At 29.3% G+C, this 11,136-nt stretch overlaps 2 protein-coding genes across 3 annotated transcripts; one reads left to right on the top strand and one right to left on the bottom strand.

Moving 5' to 3' along the window:
* Positions 1 to 800: 800 nt before the first annotated feature.
* Positions 801 to 7,557, bottom strand: Nrt (Neurotactin). Of its 2 annotated transcripts, none has more exons than XM_035092840.1 (6): positions 7,381 to 7,557; positions 5,754 to 5,987; positions 3,804 to 3,992; positions 3,180 to 3,390; positions 1,538 to 2,714; positions 801 to 1,462 (listed from the first exon to the last, which is right to left on the bottom strand). In XM_035092840.1, exons 2-6 carry the CDS (start codon positions 5,970 to 5,972, stop codon positions 1,060 to 1,062), a joined length of 2,199 nt encoding a protein of 732 aa, XP_034948731.1. In that variant the 5' UTR covers positions 5,973 to 5,987; positions 7,381 to 7,557; the 3' UTR covers positions 801 to 1,059. The 2 variants fall into 2 exon arrangements, with proteins under 2 accessions (XP_034948731.1, XP_034948732.1); XM_035092841.1 differs by lacking the exon at positions 7,381 to 7,557 and adding an exon at positions 6,929 to 6,989.
* A 131-nt stretch (positions 7,558 to 7,688) lies between these two features.
* On the top strand, positions 7,689 to 10,666 carry LOC118072880 (uncharacterized). Its single transcript, XM_035093036.1, has 6 exons — positions 7,689 to 7,958; positions 8,160 to 8,267; positions 8,476 to 8,576; positions 8,656 to 9,546; positions 9,614 to 9,736; positions 9,812 to 10,666. Exons 2-6 carry the CDS (start codon positions 8,169 to 8,171, stop codon positions 10,122 to 10,124), a joined length of 1,527 nt encoding a protein of 508 aa, XP_034948927.1. The 5' UTR covers positions 7,689 to 7,958; positions 8,160 to 8,168; the 3' UTR covers positions 10,125 to 10,666.
* Positions 10,667 to 11,136: the final 470 nt, after the last annotated feature.

The following is an 11,136-nucleotide window of genomic DNA, read 5'->3' as shown; positions in this document are numbered from 1 at the left end:
AACTTTCCTAATCATTTTCTCTTTCATATAATTTCTTATTATAATTATTTTATTTATTGTTGCTATAATAGCTACATCCCTAAATTCAAGTGGCTTTAAAATAATTGCTATAATTAATGATTCATAATATTATTTGTAAATTCTACATTATCACAATTTTGTGAAAAAATAAATAAAATAAAAATCTTAAGTATTATTGAGTATTATTATAAGTATGCAATAAAAATGGCAGCGCATGGATTATAATTAAGGAATAGTACATAGTTTATGTAAAATTACACATTTTTTTTTTTGTAATAAAAATTTCATTAAAAAATTTTCTGTGTCATTCTTATTATAAACTACATTGATAGTGATTAATATTGCATCACCAAAATATTTATTATTGTAAATTTTTCGCAAGATCAAATGTATAACAGTTGTAATTTCATCTGAGAATATATTTTTCAAATGTATGTTTATATATTATTAGTATGGAAATGATTATCGAAATATAAAAGTCGTTTTTTGTATAAAACAGAGAGTTATCGATAGGATAAAAAATACTGTTTGAATCATTTACAATCAGTCTAATTATCCTTTTATATATTTAAAAGGATTTCTTGGTTGATCTAAGATCTGAGTATTAATCGTCGTTGTTATAAAAGTATGGATAATAATGTATAAAAGTAAAAAAAAACTTCTAAAAACATTTCGTAAAAAACTTAGTTCTTAAAAAATGAGCTTTTCAAGTTATGATCTATCATATCATCATATTTTTTTTTGTCTAATGTTATTCTATACTATTCCTTTTCGTAATATTTTTTTATTTAATCTTAGGTCTTATTTTCTTCCATTTACGCCATTTTAATAGTACAATTCATAAAACATTTATACAAGCATTTACACATACACAACATATCTTGTTGAAGCATTAAAGTGTTCGTCATTTGTTTTTTTCTTGAACAACAAATAGTGTTCTATGATTATAATTCTGATGTTATCGCATGAATTAAATTACTCTGATGCAAATCATTTATGTAAATTTCCTTAGAAATAACTTTCACTTAATTAATTTTTTTAATCAAGCCTTGCATACCGTGGAACAATATTCTTCTTTATCCAAAAGTCGCAATTAGGATGCTCACGTTCAGGAAGAATGTCTTGTCCAACGATGATGACTTTCCTGTTTGCTGGTTTGCTAGCAGCTTCGATTATTCTTCCATGCCATACGAATTGATTAAAAAGTTGTTGGATGGCTGATACATGACGTTTTTCTTCCGGTGTTTTTGCTGTGTAAGATCCTAGAATTGCTGCTACATCACTGTCTGCATCTGCAAGAGGTCCAGGAGCTTGTGTTGATAAATAAAAGGGTACATCACGATCTTCAGTTCGTAATGATGATGTTAAATTGAAAAGAGGACAAACAACTCGTATATCTGAGATCATTGATACCAGTCCTTTAAGTGTAGCGTTGTAACGACTAAAAAAAAATTTCATTATTTTTCATCAAATAAATATTTTATAAAAAAAATTTTAAATATAAATAAATACAAACCTCAAAGCTTCTTCGGCAAGACCATATGTCCCTAATAAAGATTCTTTGACAATTTCTTGTACTTGCGTTGTTTCTAGAGTAGTATTAGGATCTTTGAATCGGTCAGGAATCATTGAATGAGCTGTAGTTCCCATAATAACTTTAACAGGAGGTCCATCACGCTGTAAAACTCGAAGAGGATCTTCTCGAACAATTATACCATCAATAACTATCCATTCATGATCTTTGTTAGGACTGGAAGCTTCTCTTGACTCAGGAAGTTCATAATTACTATGATACCAATTTCCAGGAATAGAATCCATGATATTTTCAGCACTTTTACTCCTCAAACATGCAACATCTCTACATTGAATAACGTTTAAGAACGTTTCTGATGCTTTTTCTGATTCATTTAATGGTTTATTAGGGAATGCGACGCTAGGACTCGATATCCATGCTCTTGCAAAAAGATTTTTGCCTTTTTCTTGAATTGCATGAGTTGCTAATAAAGTAGAAACCAAAGTTCCTCCTGCACGATGACCCCAAACTGTTACAGAATCTCGGTCTCCACCAAAATGTTGAATATTCAATTGAACCCATTTCAACACAGCAATAATATCTGAGAGACCGTAATTTCCTGAGCTCCTAGGATGTGCAGCTCGAGAGAGAGGTTCGGCTGCTAAAAAACCAAAGATCCCTAATCTAAAATTAGGCCGTACAAAAACCATATCACGAACTCGAGCTAATTTTGCTGATGGTTGCATAATGCCAGGAGATCCTGCATCAAGGGTATCTGCACTAATCATTACCACAACAGGTAACGGTGATTGATAACTGACTTGAGGAGTAAAAACATCTAAATAAAGACAATCTTCAGATCCTTCTGATTGACCATTGGCATCTCGTTGCCAACAAACAGAAGAACTATTATATGCAGGCAAAGTTCCATTCCAACAATATTCAATTCGTTGAAGTGGTTCTGCATTTTTCCATCGAAGATTATTGACCGGTGGAAGAGCATAAGGAATTCCACGGAATGCAAAACCACCATCTTCTAGAACTCCTTGTACTGGACCACATGATGTAGTAGCATCTATGTATTTTCCATCTTTAATAGGTGGAGTATAAAGTCTACGTGGTCCAGCACACGCTACCGCAACGATAATTATGACTATGAGTAGAATCGCAACGACTGCAGCTGAAAAAAGGGATACTAAATTAGAGAGAATATTTATTTTTGGATAATTGAGGGAAGAAAAAGATTTAGCGGGTAGTGGAAAGTATGCTTAAAATTTAGAGGAGCTAGAGAAAATATATTTCTTCCTTGAACATACTTTTATAGAATATCGTAAGAGATTACTAGAAATTTGAATGTATTTTTAGAATTTTTTTAAGAAAAGAAAAATTCGTTTATCATACATAAAATTGAAGTTAAGGTTTCGAATAAACATGTTTTAAATATTTTAATAAATAACTTTTCAATAATAAAGTCAAATTTTTTAAGTTTTTAACTAAGAAAAAATTACCATATAAAAAGGAATTTAAAAATATCTAAATCATTCTACCAAACCCCCTGATCTTAGTATCATTAATTCTTTAGAATTTTCCTTCATGTCATCAATTATATAATTTCTAGCTGGTTAAAAAATGAAAATTAATTTACCAGTGACTAATCGATTTCGTTTTGCTGCAGCTATCCAGTCTTGTAGTGGATGATGGTCCTTAGGGGGCCCTTGATCATCAACTCCATCTCCACTATCAAGTCTAACGGTTTCCATTCCGTCTTCACCAACAGCTTCTCCTTTTTCTCCTCCATCTTCTAAGGTCTCCACACTTGCTAATCCCGCTGTTGCGCCAAGTTCTACATCGGTTTCCTGTCACACAATCCAATCAATGTTCACTTCATTTACTGCCTTATTCAGTTCTGTCATACTACCAAACCACAAGCTTCCGACGTTAGAGGTAAGCGGATCAATACTTAAAACTGTTCTCAACTTGCCCTGTGCCTTTTCACGCTTATTTAATTTATTCATAATTAAATTTACCTTTTTTTTCAATAATATAAACGTGTAATAGAGGAAGATTATTTATTAAGCCATATAATTACTTTAATTTATTTAAGTTTTTAAATAAATATATTGTATAGCATAACTATGAGAAAAAAAAAGTTCTAGTATAACTAACTGTTTTCTTTTTTTTGGTAAAAAAATACTTTTATGTTGAACGGTAAAATAAAGAATTTAAATCATAAAAACATTCTTTAGTAGTATTTGAAAGATAAAAATACCTTTGTTTTCCTCTTAGGAAAAACGGAAGTTAGTGGTAATCTAATAGCATTCAGAATTCCTCGTCGTCCGTCCTTGTCCTTAGTATCCTTTGAGGGCGTAGTTGGCTTCTCTGCTGCATTTTCCTCTTTTGTACCCCCAACAGTTCCCTCCGTTTCTCCCCCAGTTTCTGAAGGTTTAGTGACATCGTCCTGAAATAATAAATTACCAGTACCGAACACAAAACTATAACAAATGAAATAGCGCTTTTATGATGGTTATTAGGTATGTGATGATTTGTACATTTTTTCATATAATTATCTGAAGCAGGTAATCGACATTTCGGATATATGTCCGACAGGAAGTGAGTCAAAAAAAGGAAGAAGATTATTTTATGCTCTAATGAATTTCAGCCATTCAAAGAAAAATTTGATCGAGGGTTTTAAAGAAATTTTAATGTTGTTTAAATTCCATCAGATAGTATCATTATTATATGAAGTTTAATTGAGGTGTGAGCCCAAAATACTACCAACAAAATAATGAATAAAATCGTAGATCAGATGAAACAAAATTCATAAAAAAGTTATGGAGTTATTAAAGAGAATAACGGCTATAAATAACCCTCATTATATACAGGCTAGAACTCCCAAAAATTAAAAAACATGATTCAGCATTAAAAGTTCATTTAAAATCATTGAAATTAGATTTTCTGAGTAGAAGTTTTTTTTTTTATTAAAATTATTTTTTAGGAAAATATAATTATGGAGTAATTTTCAGAAGATATTTTTTTTAATGATGAGAAAAGATGAAATTAAAAAATGTTGAACAATTAAAGATGTGGATTCTTAGCTTTTAAAATATTAATCAAAAAATCTTTTAATATTATCTCACTGTAAAATAATTTAAAAAATACTTCTAGAAATTATTTGTAAGGAATATGATATTATAATAAAACATATAACGGACCGGCAATGTGATATTTTACAATAGAAAACCGTGTGACATTTTCTTATGCCTACGAACACTGTATAAACTGACGAGTATGAGCTTATATGCTATAACATGTGGCTGTAGTCAGTGGATTAAATTAATCTTTTTTTAACGAATATATAAGATCATGAAATATAATAGAAACTTCTTGAGTGTGCGCGAACACGTTCATTATTGCCACTTTCTTCGTCAATTAAGCACATAATAAGACAGATCAAGCCAATTAAGCAGAAAGATAATAAAAACGTAAGGGCAATGGCATTTATCAACTTTGGAAAGTCTCAATTTTGAAAAATGTACCATTCCAGATTTTTCAATGTTTCTTTATTTTTGACTTCCTTGAAGTCTTTCATCCTTACATTAATTTGTAAAGAAGATGGGAAGACGACAAAAATGACGAAAAATGTATGGGCAATATTTTATTTGTGTATTCTCATGGCTCCTAAATCGTTTTCGTAATGTGGGGACGATTCCCCCTGCCCTTTACAAGGGCAAAAAAACCCAACTGACGTCACACTTGGCACCTGGCGATCGATCCGGTTTGAATACGACGCGTGAGCTAACACGCACATTTTCTTTTGTACATATTTTATTGCTTGTGTGATAGATTTCTTCAACCCAGGACAGGGTAAAATTACCACAAAAACTTGCAAAAAATTTTATACTTAAAAATTCATTTTTTGCGTGATTGTATTTTATGCCGGAACTCACCGTTTTACACTCAGAAAAAAAATTCCTGTTATTTTGGCTCAAATTAAAATCCTTTACAAATAATAAGATATAATTGAGAACCAGCTTAAAGGATTAAAAAAAATATTTTGTGTGAAGTTTCCGTAAAATAATAAGCGTTTGTGGTGATCTGGGAAGTGATTAGATTAAATGATTCATTCATTGCTTGAAAAATTAAACAGATAATTTACATGATACTTTAGAAAATGATTATAAATAGCAGATTAATAAGAGATATAGACAAAAGTAAATACCTTGCAAGGTTCTTTACTCTTTGTTCGACAGAAACCAGGCATTTTTATCCCTCCAATTGGGATTTTCTTCTTTGGTTTTTGCTCTTCAGACTCAAGATCTGGAGCTGGCGCTGGTCCCGTATGTTTCGTATTCTCTTCATTCAACATCTTCTCCCTTTCTTCTTCTGCAATCTCTTTTTTGTCCATACTAGTGTCTTTTTCCTGGTCTGTCTGACTCATTTTTCCCAATATAACCTGCAAAACATTCAAAAATGTCAAATAACGAAGTCAACTTTGTTGAACATAAGTCAGACATACTTGAAATAATATGAATATAAATATTCATTTCATTAATTCAATTTTAAAAAAGTTTGGCCTGGTTTTTATAATTGAAATGATGTGTGATTCGAATTTAAAAGTCTAATAAAAAAAAAAAATTGAATAACATCCAAAATGATTTAGTATTGAAATAAAACACGGCAGATGCTAAGCACGTGTTTTCCTAGATTGTTTTGACGACAATCTAGGGTGCAGAAACTTCAAACTCACACGTACATTTTACACTTAATCATTTTCCATATTTTCTCTTTTATATTCAATTATAATTTCAACTTGAATAATTCATAGAAAAAATATTCAGTGAGGGAGAAATTCATTTTTATTTCTATACAATAGAAAAAACTCAATATGCTTAAAAGCAGAAGATTAAATGTGAAAGAGTATTTTTAAGTATTTTAATTTTAATTCCTCCGAATTTGTCTGTAAAAGCATAGATAACTGACATGAAAAGTGAAAAAAGGGGAGAATAGAAAAAGAATAACATAACAAGCGTGTGAGATTCAAGATTGTACACGACAAGGGTCATGGCGCCAATCGAGTTCATATGCCAATGCCAGCGTCGCGACGCTTTGATAACTCCTTTTCAAATATTAATAAACGTGTAGACTTTTATCTGATAAAAAAAGACAATTTCAGTATTTCATGCCAATATTTATTTTCTATAGAGGAAAAATTGAAAACCTTACGTGATTAATGTATCTCCTATTATTATTTAAATAATTTCTTACTCACAGAAAACTAATTATACTTTCATTTAAAATGAATATTTAATTAAAAATTTGCAATATATTAATTAAATATTTAATAAGTATTATTATTCTTCTTTTATGGTGTATTGTTTTACTTTTGAATAATACCTCTCAGTATGTGTCTTATTGTTTTATAAAAATCCGATTGAATATGACTACACACATCAACCCTAACAGAATAAACTGAACCTAGGTTGAACAGGCAATACAAAGTCGGTACCAGTCTATGACCCCTCCTACCTATTTTTTTGTTTTCTCCTTCTTTCAAGACCTAAGAGCATATAATAAAGTAAGTACATCCTGGAATAGTAGTCTTGTATGATTTTAATGTAAATCCTTTCTCTTACTGCTGTTAGATCAATACTTCAAAATGGATATAAATATCTAAATACACAGCTTCTATTATTGTTGTAATTGTTATAAATACATACTTATGAGAATAATGAAAAATTGTGTATCATTTGTTTTTGAACTAGTTCTCATAAAATTGTGTATACAGTCGAAAGTAATTATTATATCTCTGACAAACACAATATTTGTTTAAAATAAAAAAAACTCACCTTTTAATTCTGTCAATCTTTTAAACTTATGTCACTGTTATCAACTCTTGAAAACTGTTATTCAAGTATTTTTGAAGATAATAAAGTAAATTTATATGAAAGTATAAAAGATAAAGGAAAAGAGAAGCAAAACACGCTCTCTCAAACCTGTACAGAAATTGAAGAAGCCGTGAAAGCGCATCGCTTGGGCTTTCGGTCGGCAATTTCTGGCGCATGCGTAATGATCCTAAGATGGCGACACTTTACAGTAAAAATGTGTGTGTATGTGGAAACATTGTTTGATTACAGCGCATGAATACACAGTTATATATATGTAGTTTAGGATCCAGAGTGTGGTGAGAAGCACAGGATTCACCCTAGAACATTACTAAAGGGGCCATTGGACGCCCTAGCCCATCAGTGATTCTCATTTATCTGTAGTAGAAAAATTCTACCAATGCTGTCTTTAGTAAGAAATAGTTCACAGAAACGAGTCCACTGACATGACAACAAGTACATAATTGTTTTTATTAATTTTACAATAATGTAACAGAGATTAGTGAATTTTTTTAGTCAATGTCATCGGATATATTTCAAGGGTAAACATTTCAAAATATTATATTAATATTTACAAATAATATAATATAGAATTTTTCATTCATTTGTTGTCTTGATATGACATAACTGTGAGCCAGGTTATGTGAATGCATCGATAAATATACTACGTATTAGTCATTTTTTATATCATTGGTTAATGTTTACTTAGTTATTCATTTTATTGTGCATTTAAATAATTATAGGAAATAAAGATGGGTCAAGGAACTGAATGTGGTGATCGTCCAACCGAAGTTAGTGTGATTAGATTTGTATCACGAAATCGGACCATTGAAGAAATTGCTCCTAAAAAGGTTCGCTGGGCTTTACACAATCTTATATTTTTTTTTATTAGACGACGCCATTGATGATTGTAGAAGTCAATGACTTCTTAGACAAAACAAATGCGTTTTAGAATATTCTTGAATTTCTAATTGCTATAGTAAAAAATTTGAATATAATAGCTCAAATTTTAATATCATTAGTATCTCTCATTTTATTTGGGTATTTAACTTCTTTTAGGAAATTTACACGTGTAAACAAAAAGGATGTGGAAAAATATTTACTAATCACGATGAATTTAAAACACATGAAGCTTTGGAAGAATTGAAAATACGGTTTATGTAAGATTATTTAAATAAGATATTTTTTTAGTATAATTATAGAAAAATAATGAAAAAAATTCAATTTAATTCTGGACAGTTGTCGAGAGCCAGGCTGCGGCAAAGAATTATCGGACCCAGGTTCTATGTGGCGTCACTATCAAGAATGTCATAATAATGAAACAAATGTTTTTATTTGTCCATATACAAGCTGTGGATCATTGCATAATACTAGTGAAATTTTAGAAGAACATATTGAAAGTTGTCATAGACAACCACCTACATTTGCTACAGAACCTGAAATAATTTGTTTCGAAGGCCCTGGAAGTACTTGCCTTGATGAAGAAGGAAATCCACGTAATGAAGATGATGCTGATGAAGAGGATGAAAATCAGGACAATGATAAAAAAATGATACAATTTCATAATTTATCGAATGATCTGAAGAAAAATGATTTTCTTATTAACAAAAACTTTTCATCAACATCTGATACTTATTCATCAAGTAAAAACGAAAGACTGACTTCAGAAAATAATGATGGCAAAAATATAGAGAATGAAATGACTGACGAATTTTTTAATAATAAATTTGATTTAAAAAATGAAGAATCAATATGTACAAGTGGAGAATATAAAGTTGAAAAAAATGAAAAAGTACAAGAACATAGAATTGATTTGGGGAATCTTGAAAAAGTATTCAGGAGTGGATTCGAAGGAGAATCCATGAAAATTGAATCAAATAATGTAGAAATAAGTGCAATTGCCAGTGATGATGAAGAATATACTCCGAAAAAACAAAGAATGTCAAGATGTAACAAACAAGAACCGTATAAATGTGAAATTAACGGTTGTGGAAAAATGTATAAGTACATATCTCACTATAGACATCACCAAGATAGTCACAAAATACAGATTCAAGAGAATAAAGAAACTAAATCCACAAAAGTAAATAAAGCTAAACAAAATAAAGCATCAACTGTCAGTTTTTTTTTGTAAGTTTTATTTCGATGATAATGATTCAAAATGATTGTAGTCTTTAACTTGTAAATACGTTTTCAGATGTAAAATACCTGGTTGTGGAGCACAAGTTGATAATGTTACCAGTCTATGGAAACACTACCAAGATAATCATGCTAATTCAAAAGCTATAATGCAATCACCAAAAAATAATCAACTATTTCGGTAATAACGTCATGATGGATTGATTATGTCAATCAACGAAAATTTTGATATACAAATTTAATTTTTTATTAACAGATGTAAAATCACTAATTGTGACATGGAGTTTCGCACAAGTGTTCAACTCTATAAACATTTTAATGATGCTCATACAAATACAAAGAATTCTAGCATAACTTGTTCGCTATTAGAAAGCACAAATGGTAAGACTGAAGATGACAGTAACATTCAATTCGTCGATGAGATATTGCAGAATAATATGACAACCCGAGGAACACTAAAGACTGATATTAAAGCCAATTGTAATATTAATATCGATAATTACAATGAAAGCAACGAGAACCGGTCATTGCTATCAATGACAATCGTTAAAGAAGAGTCTCACGATTGACTTTTTATCAATAATTTCATCAGCTTAACTAATTAATAGTATAATATATGAAAATATAAAGGTGTTCGATTTTTCAAGTTGTACGCGACATTTATTCAATAATAACTGCCAGTTAAATTGATTAATAATTAATAATTTTATAATTAACAATCATTCATCAATAACTATTATATACGATTATAATGTAGTTACTTTTAAAAAATATTTCTAGATATTTCGAGGAAAAAATTATTCAAATATCAATGATCTCTTCATAGAAATACAAAAAACGATAAACTAAAAAATACTTCCATAAATGGCCTAAGGCCATTTTCTAATGCTCCAGTTAACTCTTGTTATACTATTAAAAATAGTAAAAGAGAACAAATCATCATGCAATAATTTTTTTTTTACATAATTGTGTGCGTGTTAGTAGTATTTGTTCCAAATTATCACTAATTTAATTGATGATCTAAATATTGATTTTTATTTAACGTAAGCTGAAAATAACGTTGAAAAGTATTAGAAAAAAATGAAAGCAAAAGACTTGATAATATAATCATTATTATTCAATATTTATTTCACGTTTTAACTGTAAATTATGGAAACATTTTTTATGTTTTTATATTATATATTTTTAAGTATCTAATTTTTATGTAGCTATTTATATGAGTGGTATGAGGGAATGAATAATTATGTATATTTGATATCGGTAAATTGTATGTACGCTTCGTCATATAAATTATCTGTTTTGTTTTTTCAAATCAACATTGTATCATAAGCATTAATATTGGATTGATCGTAATTAATAATTATGTCTTATAATTATTAGTATTACTCTATGTTTCGATTTAAAGATTGAAATCTTTTTTGTATTTTTATTCATCATTCTATAGAAAAATTTAAATCTAATGTTAAAAATTACTTAATGAATTTGAACAATAAAGATAATTGTCATAGCGTTAAATGAATATTTTTTCATTATTTATACTAATTAAAAATTTACATTTATATTATTAACTTTTTATGAAAT

This window comes from Chelonus insularis, unplaced genomic scaffold (genome assembly GCF_013357705.1).
Source record: "Chelonus insularis isolate UGA/USDA-ARS -01 unplaced genomic scaffold, ASM1335770v1 contig_94_pilon, whole genome shotgun sequence".
NCBI lineage: Eukaryota > Metazoa > Arthropoda > Insecta > Hymenoptera > Braconidae > Chelonus > Chelonus insularis.
This window is presented reverse-complemented; position numbering and strand designations above follow the sequence as displayed.

Coding starts and splice junctions, on each gene's coding strand:
- Nrt (XM_035092840.1), bottom strand. CDS start 5,972: ATGAGTCAGACAGACCAGGAAAAAGACACTAGTATGGACAAAAAAGAG. Junction 3,993..5,753: donor AGAGTAAAGAACCTTGCAAG/GTATTTACTTTT, acceptor TTATTATTTCAG/GACGATGTCACTAAACCTTC. Junction 2,715..3,179: donor ACGAAATCGATTAGTCACTG/GTAAATTAATTT, acceptor CCCTTTTTTCAG/CTGCAGTCGTTGCGATTCTA.
- LOC118072880 (XM_035093036.1), top strand. CDS start 8,169: ATGGGTCAAGGAACTGAATGTGGTGATCGTCCAACCGAAGTTAGTGTG. Junction 8,268..8,475: donor AAGAAATTGCTCCTAAAAAG/GTTCGCTGGGCT, acceptor AACTTCTTTTAG/GAAATTTACACGTGTAAACA. Junction 9,737..9,811: donor AAAAATAATCAACTATTTCG/GTAATAACGTCA, acceptor TTTTATTAACAG/ATGTAAAATCACTAATTGTG.